The sequence below is a fragment of the Phoca vitulina genome, unplaced genomic scaffold (genome assembly GCF_004348235.1).
Source record: "Phoca vitulina isolate PV1807 unplaced genomic scaffold, GSC_HSeal_1.0 scaffold15, whole genome shotgun sequence".
In the NCBI taxonomy this organism is placed as follows: domain Eukaryota; kingdom Metazoa; phylum Chordata; class Mammalia; order Carnivora; family Phocidae; genus Phoca; species Phoca vitulina.
Genome location: NW_022589718.1, coordinates 6,097,920 through 6,114,755, shown reverse-complemented (window position 1 = coordinate 6,114,755; position 16,836 = coordinate 6,097,920). Strand labels below are relative to the sequence as shown.

General features: G+C 51.7%; 2 protein-coding genes across 11 annotated transcripts in view; both read right to left on the bottom strand.

Moving 5' to 3' along the window:
• The window catches only part of FGFR1 (fibroblast growth factor receptor 1), a 47,021-nt gene extending 34,456 nt beyond the window's left edge, over nt 1–12,565 (bottom strand). For 7 of the 10 annotated variants that reach the window (XM_032413379.1, XM_032413381.1, XM_032413380.1 and 4 more), the window contains exons 1-2: nt 12,127–12,201; nt 4,571–4,749 (exon numbers count right to left, since the gene is read on the bottom strand). In XM_032413379.1, coding sequence (XP_032269270.1) covers nt 4,571–4,661 — 91 coding nt within the window. In that variant the 5' untranslated portion in view covers nt 4,662–4,749; nt 12,127–12,201. Of the gene's footprint in view, nt 1–4,570; nt 4,750–12,126; nt 12,202–12,438 lie in introns of those variants that run through there. The other 3 variants (XM_032413388.1, XM_032413389.1, XM_032413384.1) reach the window with 2 other exon arrangements.
• Nucleotides 12,566–12,815: 250 nt separating this feature from the next.
• The window catches only part of CUNH8orf86 (chromosome unknown C8orf86 homolog), a 44,538-nt gene continuing 40,517 nt past the window's right edge, over nt 12,816–16,836 (bottom strand). Inside the window, 1 exon segment of the mRNA XM_032413219.1 lies at nt 12,816–13,088. Coding sequence (XP_032269110.1) covers nt 12,816–13,088 — 273 coding nt within the window.

The following is a 16,836-nucleotide window of genomic DNA, read 5'->3' as shown; positions in this document are numbered from 1 at the left end:
GAAGAAACTCCTCTTGACCATCCAGTGTGCATTCAAAGTAAACAGCTTCTTTTCACAAGAAGAAATTCTGTTGGGGGCAGATGGGGCAGAGGAGCGCCCCTGGACGTGTTCCCAGGACAGCCACCAGCCGCGGGTCCTCTGGCCACACTGATCGCTGCAGCCCATCTGAGGCTGGCAGTGGGAGACCCCCCGCTACCTATTTGCGGCTCCCCGTGCACCCAGGCTGAAATGCATACCCCTTGGGGCCCAAGACCGCTGTGGGACCCTCGGGGGGCGGCCTGGGGTGGCCAGGGCCCTACCACCTGAAGCCGGGGCCATGTCTCTGGCACTGCCTGTAGCGTCTCCCGCCGTGCGCGCAGGTTTCCGTGGAACACGGACAAAGCCTCGCTTTGTGGCTCCCGGCATCAGCACCAAGGGGGCTTGCAGCCAGAAATGGAAACGTGCGGCTTTTCCATTAAGTCTAACCTCTCCCCCTTCGACCGGCCACCAGACTCCTTCAAATCTGGGTAGGTGGGAGGAGCTGTAAAACCCCAGCCCATTAAATCGCTTATTAGTTGCAGGTTTCTGAGTATGCAGGCAAGTATTTTGGGACTGCAAGCCTCATACTGTCCCCCTTGACCAAGGGGTCTGGGGTGTTTAACCCATGTTCCGGGACTCCCACCCCCAATTGCAAGAAGCAGCCTCACAACCAGTTTTGGATTCAGCCATTTGCTTTTCCCAGTCTTATTCTAAAGGAGAGAAAAAGACACAGACACAACCCTTCTCAAGTTCAAAATGTCTTTCAAGTTGGTGCTTATCTTTCTAAAGGGGCATTCTGCCCCTCGGCCCACGACCCAGGTTCCATCCATCCATCCAACTCCCTCCCCTTCCTCAAGACTTGATCTGAAACAAGCTTTGCCTCTTTAAGATCCCAAACTAGAGAAAGGAAAGGAGAGGGCGGGACAGAGGGAGGCTGGTTTTCCTGGAACCCTTATTAAATCAACTTTCCAAGGACAGCCAGAAACTCCAGGCCCTCCCCACTCCCTCAGGAGCATTTGCAGACTGGGGGAGGGGCTCCCAACACACACACACACACACCCCTCCCCAACACACACACACACACACACACACACACTTACAGCAAGGCCTTTCTAAAGGGGAAAAGGCTCCCAACACACACACACACTCACTCTCTCTCTCTCTCTCTCTCTCTCTCTCACAGCAACGCCTTTCTAAAGGGGAAAAGCTCTCCATGGGAGCAGAGTTTTGGGTTTAAACTTTTGGACAAACCCTTTATACACAGATTATAGTCTTTTCTGAGGACAATAGCAGCATTATTATTTAATAATCAGCAGGGCCAAGACTATACGGTGATACTTTACATTTGTGAGGTACCTTATGGTTTACAAAGCACAGAGGCAGATTTTCCCTTGTGACTTCCCAGCAGTTCTCTGAAGACTGTGGGGCATGGGTTTTGCCATCACAAAGCTCAGGAGGGATAAGCTCTGTGAAGGGCCACCCTGCACCAGGGGACTTGTCCTCTGAGTGCAGTGGATTTCCACATCTGCATCCTAAGGCATCCCATGCCATGCAGGGAACGGCAAGGCCCTCCCCATGTGGTGTCTTCAGGACAGAGTACCCACAACTGCCATTTACTGCTCACAGACCATGCGCCAGGCACTGTTCTAAGAGCGTTGCATATACTCTTATTTGATAGCCACAAGGATCCTGGGAGCGGATGCTCATTAGCATTATATTTTATATACGTTCCATACAGAGGAACGTTCCCAAGGGTCAACAGCAAGAAGAAGTGCCAAAATCAAAACCAAGGCAACTGAGCAAACCTTAGGCCCATACAAGACTTATACACAGATATTCACAGGAGTTTTATTAATAAAAACCAAAACCATTAACCCAAATGGCCATCAACAGGTGAATGGCTACACATTTGCCACGTAATGCCATTATATGAAATTCTAGAAGAGGCAAACCTGGTCCATAGTGACCGTAAGTAGATCTGTGCAATACTTGACTGAGTGCAAAGGGCAAGAGGGAAGTTGTGCAGGTGACAAAAATGTTCCCTCTCTGGACTGGGATAGTACTGACATCGGACGTTACGTTTATCAAAACACACTGAACCGTATCCTTAAAAATCAACGTTTTTTCCAGAACGTAAATTATACCTCAGTTAAGTTGATTAAAAAAAAAAATGGTGGTCTAACTTCAGTCTTCACTGCTGCAGAGCCTCCCAATAGCCCCCTCAACCTCCCCTGTGCCCTCCCTGCCGCTCCTGGCCTATGCCTCCTCCACGTCAAGACCTTCAGGCCCCCGGTTCCACCCTCCATCACTGCCTGGCCTTCCTTCTCCGTCTGGATCCACTACCATGGCTTCCACGAACCTCACCCACCCCACCCTGAAATTCCTAGCCTTGTACGCTCGGCCATCTCCTTCCTGAGTACGGGTGCCCAGGCCTGAGACCCGCACCATTCACTCTCTCCACCCTCCATGTCTCAGGTGCAAAAGAGCTTGTTAGAGAAAGTTTAAAAGAAAAAAAAAAGTACTTTAGGGCCCATTGTAAATTCATATTCTCAAACCTCATCCAAGCCCTCCTGGCTTTTTGGACTCTTGTTATGGTCTACACTGTGGCTGATCCAAATCTCTACTCCCCACAAACCTCCTGCCCTAACTCATTCCTTTTACTCTGATGTCATTCTGTCTCTGTCTCTAGTCACCCAGAGTTGACAGCCAACCTACTGATTCTATTTCTGATTCTACAACAACCTATCTGATTCTACACCCATAGGTTCTATTTCTATAGTGTCTGCTAGTTTTCCTTCCTTTACAATCTCCTGCCCCACATCCTGGTTCCTCCCGCTAGCTGGACATTCAAAACAAACATCTGTCTGGCAACTGTGGGAGCAGCCGTCCTAACTACCAAAACTTCACCTGTAGGTGCTTTATCTGAATGACCTCATTTCAGGCTTTATTATCGTCCCCATTTTAAAGATGAGCAAACTAAGGCTTAGTGTGCTGGGGTAATGTGTCAAAGCAAGTAATGCAGATATGAAATGGCAGAGCAGGATTCAAACATAGATGTCTTCCTCCCATCCATCCAAATTCAACTGCCAGGCTGATTTTCTGCAAGCTCGATCACACCACTACCTGCTCAGAATTTTTTGAGATTCCAGTATAGTTTACTTTAGCAGGGTGTCCAGGCCTTCCATATGCTAACAGCCCAATTTCCCTAGGTGTTACTTCCCACCACCACCTGCTCACCAGGCAAGTCGTTCTGTATACACCTTATACATGCGGCCTCAGTACCCTCACTCATGCTAGTCTGCCTGGAATGCCCTTCATTCCTCTCTTCCAAACAAACCCCCACCTACCCCCTCTAGACCCATGCCAGCCGCTCTCTGCTCTCCTCTTCCTCTGCGTTCCCACTGTGTTGCTATGACTCCACTGTGTGGTCTAAACTCGGTCTACCTTGTACTTAGTTACCTCTGCACCTGCCTCCCTGACAATAAACTCCCTGTGGGTAGAGACGCTCTCTCCCACTTTGGGTCTCTGGCATGTTCTAGCTCAGATCTGACGTTCAGTTCCGTTACTGAAGGCAACGTTAATCTGCCTGCTCTAGTCAAGTGCACCTTCCAGAAAGTCTCATGTGCCCTCTCTATCACCATCCGAGTGGACAAATATGCTCACTCATGATTTATCATTCAATCGGGTCCTGACAGCTGAGACAGGTGGCCCTTTAGGCTCAGCCACTACGTCACATGCTCACCTGAGTCTCTCACCCACTGCCCACCAACCTTCTCTATTGATGTGATCAGCCGCTGGGTCACAAGCCACACGACCCTTTGGCAGCAGTGAGTTCTCACAGAGGGTTCTCACAGACCCCTGAAAGTGTGTTGTACCTGTAATCTCCATGAAGTATTTTCACAACTCCAGTAAATCCCATGAGCAAGTCCTTCCCATTACTAATAATCTCTGAATTTCCAACAAGCCATAGATCTCCACCAGCGCCCATGCACCATAATGCTCCCTGGCTCTCCACTCTCCATCTACCTGAAATCCCTCCAGTGGTGCAGCTCCAAAGCAAACTGCTCAGCAGGCCTCCAAACAGACATGCTCGGACATGGTCAAGGAAGGAAAAATGGCACGCCCTTGGCCATGACTGTCAGCCCTCACAGAAGATGGGTCTCTGGAACAATTTTCAAGAAGCCAGACGTCTTTATCAAGCTCCCACATCTTTCAACATCCTCTGATCCAGGTTCTAAACAAACAAATTCATAGGTCACTTGTGCCCCATTTTATACATCATCTAGTTTAGGGAGCCAGCTCTTGGGTCCCAATCAGAAGTTCTTTTTCAGGAAGAGAAAAGCATAAACCCACCCTAAGCATGTCATCTCTGACAGATGGATGTCACCAGCCTTTGTGACCCCAACCTCTGCTGGAGTTGGGTGTGTTTATAGCCAGGCCCAAACCAGACCAGGTATTGTGGAAGCCTCTCAGTCAACACATGACTTCTGTCCTAGTGTGCTATGTTTCTGAGGCCCAGGAGGCCAGACTGGCCCCGCAGCCCACAGCTTACCTTGTTCAGGCAAGGTCGGGGCCGGCCTAGCAGTGCAGAGCGCGGCTGTGACCAGCACAGCCCAGAAGAGGAGACACTTCCAGCTCCACATCCCAGTTCTGCTGTTAGAGGTCGGTGACCAGGCTCCACACCTCCATGGAGACTCCGTTTTGAGCTTGATCTTCCTTTTCAAGCTGACTCTAGGGAAAAGAAACAACCAAACAGTTAGGAAGGTCTGCATGGGTGGTGGGGAGGCAAGGAGGAAAAGAAGTGAAAGCATGGCACATAGTCACCCTGTCCAGAAGGGTGCTGAAAGCAGTAACTTGCTTCTTAAGGCACAAAGGAGAGAACTGTGGTCCTGTCCCCAAATTGAATTCGGGGTTACAGGCCTTCATTAGCCCAAACAGTGCTTCAATTCAGCTCTACAACTACTTCCTGAGCGTGGGCTACACGCAAGCCTTGTTGGGAAAATTGTCACGAAGTCCTCCAAGGCATAAGCCCCGAGATCGTGTGTGCTGGGAAAGTGAAGAGGCTCATGAAAGTCCCAAAGAGTTCTGCCACTTTGTGGGCCAGGGCTCCAGAGCATGGGGGGGGGGTGGCTGCAGGAGGCCTGAGTGGGCTGGTGACTCTCCCAGGACAGACTGCACTTCCTCTAGGGCAGACCAGCCCTTTGGTGAGGGGTAAAGAAGGTGAAGAATTCTGGAACAAATCAAGGACTAGGAAACAGGAGCCAAGCACCCTGCTGACCCTCTTCGGACCTATGCAGCCAGGGAGCTGAAATAAGTGGTCTCTTGGGTTCTTTCTTTTGGTCTCTAAAACTACATGCATCACAGGGATCTCTGGTCCTATCAACTTCCCGTGCGGCTAGAACACAACTCTCCCCAACTTATAAAGGGCCTCAGAGTACAGAACCATGACGTGGATGCAGCCCTCCTCCCCAACACTGAAAGGTGACAGCTCATGTCCAGCGGAAATGAATCCAGAAGTAGAGCCAAAAAGGTCATACTGAAGAATCAAAGGTCCTTGCCAGGGCCCACTCAAAAAAGCACGGACTGCAGCCCTTTACCCTTCTGAGGTCTGGTGTGGTAATAACATTTAAAATAACCCCCGAGGGTCTTAAGGAACAGGATTGTTGCTGCTAAGCACTGACCAAATGATAAGACTTTTGGGGCCCTGTTTGGGCTAGGTAGGGGTGACATCTCCATCTTCCAGGTGGCTTTTGTCCGAAAGGCTCCAGGGAACCATCCAAGTTATTTAGAGAATCCATTTCCCCGGAACATGCCCTAATGTGGTCCTTCAGCCCTGCCTCCCCGGAGCCAGACAGGGCCCCTCGTGAGTCAGTCCCCATGAGTGAGTCAGTCCCGTTTGGCAAAAACCCCCCAGATTCTTGGCTTCGTTCACATGTGCTTGCCAGCGGGAGTATGCATGTGCCCCCGCTAGCTCCCTCCCAAGGCTTTACTACCATTTTTAATGATTTCAAATCACAGGAGAAATAAACATTTCTCTGTCAATTTTCTAAATTTAGGGAAGGGATTTGAAGAGACAGAATATTTACTGAATACCTGCTACGTGTCAAGCAGGTACTAGGTAAAATTTATACCTATAAATCTTCATTTCTTCCTCGCTATAACCTTGTGGGGGTAGGAATTATTAATTCCCCTTTAAGCAGTGGAGAAACCAAGCCTGCAAGCAGTCAAGTACTTTGCTCAAGGCCATGTAGCCGGTAGGCAAAAGCACCAGGACTCTCATCACCCGTTTTGAGGCAAAAGGACAGGGCGCAAGGAAGCAAATCGAGGTGCTGGAATCCGGCTCTATCTGGTGCAAGCTCGTTTTCTCCAAAGAACATCCCTGTGCCATAAAGAAACCAAGTAGACACGGACAGATCCAAGGTAACTCCAGAGATGGGAGTGCCTCAACTCCTCTGGTTGGGAGTAGACTCTTGGAAGCAGATCACAGATGTGCCAGCTAGGACACAGGAAGGGGCACGATCCGTGGCCCGGGACAGACGCGATGCTTGCTAGAGGACATCTCTAAACCACATTCCACATCTCACTATGTCCCCAAAATACCCCAAACCAAAGATGCAGGCCTGTCACCCAGAAAGGTACACCTAGCTAAAGAACCCAAGTCCCAGAGAAACTGCCAGGGTAATGAATGAATCTTCCGTATCCAGTGGGAAAAGGTGGTATCATCCCGAGGCGATTAGGCTGGCTTTCAATGTAACAGACAGGCACCTCCACCACCACTCAGCCACTCTGTCCCCCGAAAAGCCTTCCCACTTGCCCACAGCTGTGGGCTGGTTGCAGAATGTGCTCTCTCGGCTCTGCTAGCAGGGTACTTCAAACTAATCTGGCTGCTTCTCTCCAGCTCATCACCCTCCGAAAGGTGCAGAAGTCTCTTTCTCTCCTTCCCTCTGGGCCTCAAGGCTCACATTTGTAAAACAAAGGATGTCAAGAAAACCCAGCCTCCTAGCACCAGCTCCGGGAATGAGGTCAGTGGGCAGACAGGGCCCCACCCCACAAACCGACAGAAAACAGTGACCCAAACCACCAATCCACATACTGTCTGGGACCCTTGGAACTGCCACCTTCTCCTTCACCACACCTTCTCCTCCTCCTACTAATTAATGAATTCTTAAAATCCCGGAGGGACAGTCTCCTTCCTTCACTACTGGACAGATGTGACCTGTAGCCTTGCAGGTGTCCTAGGGAGCTTCCTCAGGGACCCTGCAGCTGGCTCCACGCTGAGCCTCTCCCATACCCAGCAGGTCTCCAGGGACTTGAAGCCCCACTCCACCTGGGCACAGAGGTCCTCACGGGGCACTGGCGGGGGGGAACACAACCTCTCTGCTTTCCCACTTGTCAGAGGAGGATGGCTGCTGAGCCTCCATCACAGGTGGTTAAGAGGATCAAATGGGCAGCATGGGTGAAAGTGCCTGCCCTCTCCTCTCTGAGTACTAATCCATGAAAGAATTATAAACATTGTGCTCTGAGTCACTCCTTGACAACACTCTCAGGAGGCTTTGGTAACTGGTGGCAGGAGGACTCGAACTTCCTACCTTTACAAAGATATTTCTCACTACCCATCTTCAAACCCTGTACTCTAGACCTAGGGGTCCCAGACAGTGGCCACTAGCCACTTGTGGCTACTGAGTTCTTGGAATGTGGCTAATGTGAATCAGGATGTGCTAGACATGGGACATACACATCAGACTTCGAAAACTTGGGTGTGAAAAAAAGAAGGTAAAGTAGCTCATCAATATTTTTTTATATTGGTTACATGTTCAAATGACAGCATTTTAGATGTATGGGGCTAAATCAAATAGATCATTAAAATCTCAACCAATTAATAAAAGTGAATTCCACCTGCTTTTTTACTTAATTTCAAAAAGTGGCTACTAGAAAATCTAAGATTACATGTGGCTCATGTTCTATTTCTATGGGACAGCATGACCTTAGGCAATCTCCATGTTCTGCCCTCTTCTTTGTCCTTCCTCCATCCTTAATGGGCCAAGCTTTCTTATTCTCCGAGTCCCACCCCAAATAAATAAATAAACAAACAAACAAATTTAATTTAATTTTAAAAAGCTCCCTCTTCCACAAGTCTTTGGGCTTTCTCCCCGAGGCTCTCATTCCTCTGTGTTTCCTAAGCACCATGGGATCGCAAGCTCCTTAAGAAGCAGGGTCTGTGCCTGACTAACTTCCGCCAATACACTTAGCACCCACAATGTACACAGCAGATGCTGACCCATTTGTTAACTGGATGAATAAGTGAATGAAAGAAAGGCTGATTCAAAAGAAACTGATACAGATACTCTTGCAAATGAGACATCTTCTAAACATTTTGATTCTTCAGAATTGAGGAAGTCAACACCAAAACATTCATTTCTTTGGACAGGAATAAGACTTACTAATTTTTAAATTTTATTTTATTTTATTTTTTTTAAAAGATTTTATTTATTTATTTGACAGAGAGAGACACAGCGAGAGAGGGAATACAAGCAGGGGGAATGGGAGAGGGAGAAGCAGGCTTCCTGCGGAGCAGGGAGCCCGATGCGGGGCTCGATCCCAGGACCCTGGGATCATGACCTGAGCCGAAGGCAGACGCTTAACGACTGAGCCACCCAGGCGCCCCATTAATTTTTAAATTTTAAATCTTTGTTAAAAAAAAAAAAAGAAAAAAGGTATCCAAATGTCCTCGGGAGTGAGGTGTACCAAAAAATAATAAATAAGTGAAACACCAACTGCTCCACCATACTCTGGGAAACGTTGCTCTTGAAGACAAAATGGACTGGTAGGCTACCACCCTTTTCGTGGAGTTGTTCACCCAGATGACAACTATTTACTTGGGGGGTGGGGAGGACCAAATATATCTTCTTTAATTGCAAGGAGGAGTGGTGGTGAGGAGAGAATCTCTGCTTCAGGTCGATGCAACCTTAGGAGGGGGAAAGCAAATATCCTAGCCCAAGTCTGGTACTTAATCCTCTCTGGAAACACCAGAGTCTTCTCTAAAGCTCCACATCTGGACTCCCAGGAGTCCCTGGTGCGTTCAGACCTTGGACAAAGCTCTTAGAAAGCAAATGCAAGACAAATTTCCCAAGAGGAAATTAAACTCATCTCAAGGGATGAGGCTTTTTCAGAACAAGACATTGGAATCAATTCTACCTCCTTTGCCTCCAGCAGCAACAGGCTCAAACTTTCCCAGGAAGCTCTACCTAACAGCCATTTTGATGAAAAGATTTAAAAAATGGAGGCAAAGAAGAGCGTGTTTGGAGAAGCTGGCTGCTAACAGCCCAAGCCCACAGGAGCAAATCTCCTATTTTAGGAGCCCCTTTTCAGGACAACACCCCAAACACAAAGCATACAACTAAAAGCAAAAACCCATGGATTTTCCTTGGGTCACCATGGCTGGAGTCTGCCTACTCCATGTTCAACGCGCTCTACCTGCCCTCTGGAGTCCAACAGGGCTAAAGCCAGCTCAGGCGTAGGGATGCCTGGATGGACTCTAATCTCCCTCAAGACAGGTGGGACAATAATAGCATCTGCCACGCTCCTAACTCCATTTCTTCCTGTGCTTTTGCTTCACTTGCTATTCTTTTGGAACTTCCTAACATCCTTTATGGCCAGAGGCCAAAGGAAAAGAAGCACCCAAGGCTGTCTACTTTGGAACCAAAATTAGTGGTGCCCACTCTGGCCCAAATCCCACTCGTGAAAATGCCTACAAAATGGGCCTTTGGACAGGCACAGTAAAAGCAGGCAGTGAAAGCACACATGTCCAAGTGGCTCTCCACCCGGATGGCCCTCATTAAAAAGCTGACACTTGGTGATGACTAAGACTGAATGCAACAGATATTTCAAGGAGCTCGTCACTGATGCAGTACATAACCATCCCAGCTGGAGCCAGGCCCCAGCAACCTCCCCATCCCCAAACACCCTGTGCTCCTCTAGGGGTCAGCGGCAGCCCTGGAGCCTCTCCCAACCAACTGGAGGGAAATATGTAAACAAGTCATTAGAGAGGCAGGCTGTCAGGACAGACAGTGGGCAATGGCTCTCTCTTGGTCCCTGAAAGGAAGGGAGATGACCCAGGCTTGGGGGTAATTAGCTAGACCGAGACACGTCCCACGGGGCCCTGCTACTCAGCTTTTAAAGCCTCAGAGAGGAAACCGGGAGCCTGGGCCAACAGGGAAAATGGCCACTTTCTGCTAAACAGTCTCAAGGCTAAGGTTCTACAGTTTAGACAGGACTCCAAAAAAAGCGCTGGTCCGGAGGTGCAAAGGGCAGGGCACATCTGCGGAGGAAACAGTCACCTTAATTACCATGTCTAGAGAAAGTGCGATTTCATTACAGCCTCCAAAACTACCGCCCAAAGGAGGAAACCAGAGAAGTGTTTTCAATTTGAAAGAGACGGAAAAGAGAGGGTGAGGGCGACCAACTCTCCCCACCCTCCTGCAACTTTGGACCATAGGGTGCTTGCCTACCTCAAAGGATATTACAAAAAAAAAAAACAAACCCACACACACACACAAAACCCACAAAACCCCTCAACAATCCAACGCTCGCTTTCAAACCTATAGCCGTTAAGTAGCAAAATGTCCCACTTTAGTTTCCAGGGGCTGCAGCCCACGTAAATCCTTTAACACGCACAGGGAGAGCCCCTGGCAGCAACAGCATCCGCCCCCCTCACATGCCCCCCGCAGCTGCGCCCCGGGCTCGCTCCAGGGAGGGTGGAAAAGGGACGCGTGACGCCACCACCGGGCGGCCAGAGACCCGACGGCGGGCTCCGGGCAGGGTCAGACGCTCGGGCTGGTCCAGCTACCACTGAAGGGACGGAAAAGGCAATGCTTTCGTTCCAGAAACTTCCGTCAGGGCCAGTTCTGGGTCAAACCCATGGCCAAAGAGGTCACCTCCAGCAGATGACCCGTTCGCAAGCGCCACCCCCCTAAAACCGTGGCCCCATCTCCTACCATGCCTTTTTCCGGCACAATCTAGAAAGCACCGCCCCCATCAGATCCTAAATAACTTGCGATCCAGGGTAACTTTCTTTTCTCCCCAAATCCCAACGCCTCATCTCCAAGTCTCGGAAAATGTGAAAGAGGGAGGTGGGAAGGACAAGTTGAACAATCCCAGTTTTAATTTGGGTGAGGGGGAAGGGAGGGAAAGGGATGTTAATGTGGCTGCGGTGTGGGGTGAAACGGAACCAGATGCGGCTGCTACATCTGGAAAATGGGGGAAAAAAGTGTTGGGGGAGAAAGACACCGCAGTAATTTTTTTGGTGGGCCAACAGTTTCTGGGCCCCGAAAGGAGAAGCAAGCCTCACCACCGCCACCCCCTCCACCCCCGCCCGAAGGTGTCTGGCTGCCTTCATAGGATGTGTGTTAAATGAACTCCATCCACAATGTCAATAAATTCCTCTGCAAACGAGGGTTCCTCTGTTCCCAACCCCAAACATAACGGGAGGCGGGAGCGGGGTGGGCAGAGGGTCTGAGCCAGAGAAGCAACATGCAGCGCTGCCGAGTGAACCGCACCGGGCAAAACCCTCATCCCTTCCCCCACCTCCTAGAACCAGATTGGAACTGAACGTTCCCCTCCCTCCGACCCCATAATGGGGCTTAACATCACCCGCTGGGCGCCCTCCCTTCCACAAACTTCCGACCCTTTCGGAGATCGACTAAGTAGAAGATAACCCCCTCAGGAAAAGGGAATTCCTTTCTCGCTCTCCTGTATAGCAGATTCGGCCATTTGGTGACGACACCTCCTTAAAACCTATTCCAGGAGAAGCTAACCTACCCCTTCACTGCCTTCCCTCTTCATGCCCCTATCCACCCACCCCAACCTCGACCCCAGACTTTCCCGGAGGGGGAAAAGGACTTAGAAATACCCCGGGTTCTCAAAGCTACCTGCTGAATTGGGGTGAGTCCCCACTAGCGGACTAAAAAGAGATGGACTGGAATGCAACACACACACACACACACACACACACAACCCCATCTCGCTGCCCACTCCCCCCTCCCTCCCCAGTCCGAGGAAACCGAGGGCCGCCGCCGCCTTCGCCCCGGCCCTGTCCCTCCCAGGACTCACCGCGGAGCCGCCGCCTCGCCAGCTCCCCGGCGCGAGTTGGCGGAAAAGTTGGGCGGCAGGAGGAGCGGCGGGACGAGCGCGGGGAGGGGGCGCAGAAGGCGACGCGAGCGGGGAGCTGGGAGGGGAGACAAAAGGGGGGCGCAAAGCGCTGGGGAGGGAATCGGGAGGTGGAGGGGGGCGGGTAACGAGTGGAAGGAGGCGCCGGACCCGACTGGGCTGCGGCGGGGGAAGCACGCAGCCGGGAGGCTCCGGCGCCGGGGGCCGCTCGGGACGCCAAGCCCGCCCCGGATCTGCGGGCGCCGCGGCTCTTACCTCACTCGGCGCTGCGGTTCCGCCTCTGGAGAGTCCGCCGTGGCGTGTGCGGGCGGGCGGGCGCCCGCGTCCCCAGGTCCGGCCCGCCGCCCCCGGGCTCCGCTGGGGTCCTGGCGGGGCCGCGAGAGCCCCGCGGCCGGCGCTCGACTCCCGGTGGCGCTCGGTGCTCAGCGCCTCCAGCCCGGGCGGGAACAATGGAGCCGAAGCTGGTGCCCCGGAGGCGGGGCGGGGGGGGGAGGGCTCCCGTCCGCCGCCCGGGGTCTCCAGACCCTGTGGCCCCCCTCTCCGGAACCGGGCGGCGGCGCCTCACGCTTCTCGCAGACCGGGCTCCATCGCCCTGCGGGGACCCCGGCGCCACGGCGTGCCCGACTGCAGCACTAGGACGGTGCGCCCGCGGGGCGCTCCTCGGACCGGCGAAAAGTCCTCGGTCTCCGCGGCTTTTCCAGCTGCGGCGCGCGCTCGCGGCCGGGGAAGGCGAGGTCGCCGCAATGCGCTAAGCGGAGTCTCGGTCCAGTCGGGACGTTGCCGCCCAGCTGCGGGCACAGCCCGGGCTCCTCCGCGCGCTGCGGCTGGACCAGAGTTCGGGCTCCGGCTCGCCGCCGCCCGCTGCCCCGGCCGCCGCACCAGTGGCCGCAGGAGCGCTCCGAGCGCTGTGCGCCGGCGAGGCGCAAGGGCTCGCTCTCTCACTCGCACCCGCGCTAGTCCCACCCCCTCCTCCTCCCCCTGCTGCTGCCTGCTGGGCCTTGTAGTTCCCGGCCACGGCCCCCGAGAAGGGGGAGCGGGCTGAGCGGTGCGGCGCTCTGCCACTGCTTTCCTGCAGTCTGGTCTCCCTGGGCGCGCGTGCCCCCGCATCTGAGCCCCGCCAGGAGGGCGCCCGAATTTCAGGCGGTGGACACATGAGCGGTTTGGAGGGTGAGGTAGGGAGACGCTGTCGTCCCGAGTTTGTACGTGCTAGCACCGGCCTTGGAGTCGCACTGACTGTGTGCCTCGGAGAAATGATTCTTCTCGCTCTAAGTCTGTTTTCAAGAGGATAATAGTGCTTTTCATATAGAGATGAGGATGAAGGGAGGGCCTGCCACATAGTTAACACTCAATGAATACAAGCTGTTTTTATTCATGAGACGGTCTACCCCCTCTTCAGATCCTTCCCTTGCATCTCACGGTTCCCCAGCCGCAGAGTTTAGGTTTTGTGGTCTATGGGAAGCGGGCCCTGTGAATTCGGCAGCACCATTCTGGGCCTCCAGAAGTCTTCAACCTGCAGTGAATTTTAGGAAGCAAAAGAGTGAGTGGTGGGAGTTGGGCGTGTTGTTGGTTTGGAAATTAATCAGAACCCACCCGAGAGTACCCGAGGAAAAGGTTCGGTGAAACCTGAGGAAAAGTGGCTAAAATGCCCTTTCCTCTGGATCCCGCCACTATACTCTAGTGGTTCCCTAATCCAAATGCACATGAGTCCTCTGGGGAACTTGTAAAAAATACAAATTCTTGGACCTGCGCAGACCTAAGGTATCAGGCTGTGCCAGGACCAAGAGTCTATTTTTTCTGAGGCTCCCAGGGTGCCAGGTTGGCACCATTGGTAGGGTATGAAAGATACCTCCATTCTGGTCCCTTACTTATGAACTGTTTGATTTTGGACAAGTCATACATCTGAAAAAAATCAAGATTTTTTTTTTTAACCTATCCCCGCCCCCCCCCAGTTGAGACTCCCTCAAAGGATTGTCAATAAAATAATGGATGTCAGTGCACTAAAGTATTACACAAATAGAAGTCACTATGGAGGGGCCTCTGGGTGGCTTAGTTGGTTAAGTATCTGACTTCCGGCTCACGGTCAATCTCAGGGTTCTGAGATCGAGCCCCAGGTCAGGCTCTGTGGTCAGTGGGGAGTCTGGGATTCTCTCCCTCTGCCCCCCACCCCGCCTTGTGCTCTCTCTTTCTCAAATAAGCAAATAAAATCTTTTGTAAAAAGTCACTATGTAAGTGAAGGTAGGGCCTATACCTCATCGCCACCCCACAAACCCCTCAAGCTTGTGGAAGCTGGAATACTGAATGAGATTAGCCTCCCCTCTCAAATTTAAGGTTATGGTCTAAGTTATTTCTCTATTTGACCAGCAAGTGAAAGAATAGTGACCACCACAGTGTCATTCACATAGTAGGAGCTCAATAGCTGTTTATTGACTGAGCAGAATAAATACTCAATAAATGTTTGTTGAATGGTTGAGTAAATTAAAAACTAAATAAAAAGCAGGAAGTCACATATTTGCAGAATATATGAACTTCAGCCATGGTTATAGGGTTATTCCCCCTACAAGCCTAACCCCCTCATCTTTAAACCTTATAGCTCCTGATCAGGATATGTTTATCCTCCCATATAAGCTGCTTCCCCATTGGGCCTTCTTCATTTTTTCTAAGTAGGTTTTATGTCCAGTGTGGAGCCCAAATAGGGGGCTTGAATTCACGACCCTGAGTTTAAGACCTGAGCTGAGATCAAGAGTCTGATGCTTAACCAACTGAGCCACCCAGGCACTCCACGCCTTCCTCATTTCATTCCAGACATATAAGAAGGCCAAACTCATGCACTTCTCCCTTAAAGAGGCCTTCCCTGCCACTCCCAGCCCTGACAGTCGCTGGAACTCTTCCAACCTTCTGGTCTATCCCATTGATCTGATACTTAACTTTGTTAGTCATCTTTTTTTTTTTTTTTTTTTTAACTCTTTCTCTCTAATTAGTTTCCAGACTATACCAGGGCAAGGACCCCATCTCTGTGACTAGCTCAGGACGCTGCTCAGGAGGTGTTTCGTATATATTTGTTGGTGGTGGGTTTGATGAGAGTAGCAAACCCGGGTTACCAAAGGAGAAATGCAATTGGAGGGAACAGAACTGGGAAGTCAAGCCATGGAGAATCCAGTGTTTATGTTAACATCCAACGACTATTTTCCCCACTCTATTACTGAAAGGGAATATATCCCCCTTCCTCTCTCTGAGTCTTCTAAACAGGGGTTTTTCAATCCAGCGCTTTTATTCTTTGGATTTGGGAGCATTTTAGGAGTATCTTGAACCCAAAAGAGGAGACTGAAGGATATGTCCTTGATTGAAACAGAATGATCTAAATGCCTGTCTGCTGCTGACCAAATTTCTCTATAGGTTTAGCAAGAAACCAAAATGAAAGCAAGCGGCCAACTTGATAGTTCTCCTTCCTCCAGTTCTCAAGGAAACAGCCAAAGAAAGCAGAATGGAGAAGGCGAGAAACCCAGAAAACGAATGGGCCATCCAGACCATGGACATGGCTCCAGAAAAATTGAGAGCTGGCTGCTTTCATCCTTCCAGTCCAACTCCCCTTCCGTGCTGCTCTCCCTGCACCGCCCCCCCCCGAAATGCAGACCCTCCACATCGGGACAGACCCCAGGCCACTGAAGGGAGAGCGTCCCCAGGGCAGCCCCGAGCGGGGCTCCAGGCAACAGGGGTCAGCCGGCAGCTCTGCCTGCCCCTGTCCTGCTGGAGGACTCCTGGCACCTTGCCTCCCCACACAGAAATGTAATCTTCCCTCCGAGATAACAAAGAGCTGGGAGGGTCAGGGAGGATTTGTAGGCCCCTTGCCCGGGCAGCTAGATGTCTGAGGAGGAGACAAAGGCCCTCATGCTCGAGGACCTGATAACCAGTTGGGGGCCTGTTGCCTCCTGGATCTGTGGGAGGAGGGAAACGGTGCTGAATGAAGTGGAGGGAAACGGAGCTCTCCCCAAAGCCCCATCGGTTCTCTTTGTTTCGGAACACTGCAGAAAATCCCTTCCTTCTTCCTCCAGCTCCTTGTGGCCTCAGAGTTCTTCCGCGGGCAAGGGAACTCCTCTTCTTTCCCCAGCTCTCCCCTGCGCCATTCGAGAGAGTTTCGTTATCTTAGGGCTCAGCTGTTTCCACCAGGGATGAGCACCCCAGCTACACTGGGCTGGTGCTGCTGAGCTAACACCTCCCTGTTACAGAAGAAGTTAGGGGAGGCAGGCAACATCTATAGTGGGTTGAGGCTGGGCCAGAGAGCTGCTCCAGCCGGCTTTGGGAGTCCCTCAGACTAGAGGGAGCCAGCAGCGGCTCAGCTCCCAGGACTGGATGCAGGATGGGATCAGGAGGAGCGAAGAACCGTCTGGGTTTCTGCCTACAAAGTGGATGTTCACAGGTCCCTGGGAGCAGGTGGGCGGCCAAGCCTTTTGCCCCAGGCCCCTGGAGTTAGGGAGCAGCCATCAGTTACCATCTGGCTGCCATTTGGTGACCCCTGGCTGTTCTCAGCACAGCTTCAGCATATCAGGGAAGGGAGGGTCTTGTTTGGCTTGGTGTTTTTGTAAATAACATTTCACTCTCTCCTACCAACTGGGAGTGGGAAAGGGAATTTGCAGTAATGGTGGCTCAGCTTGCCTG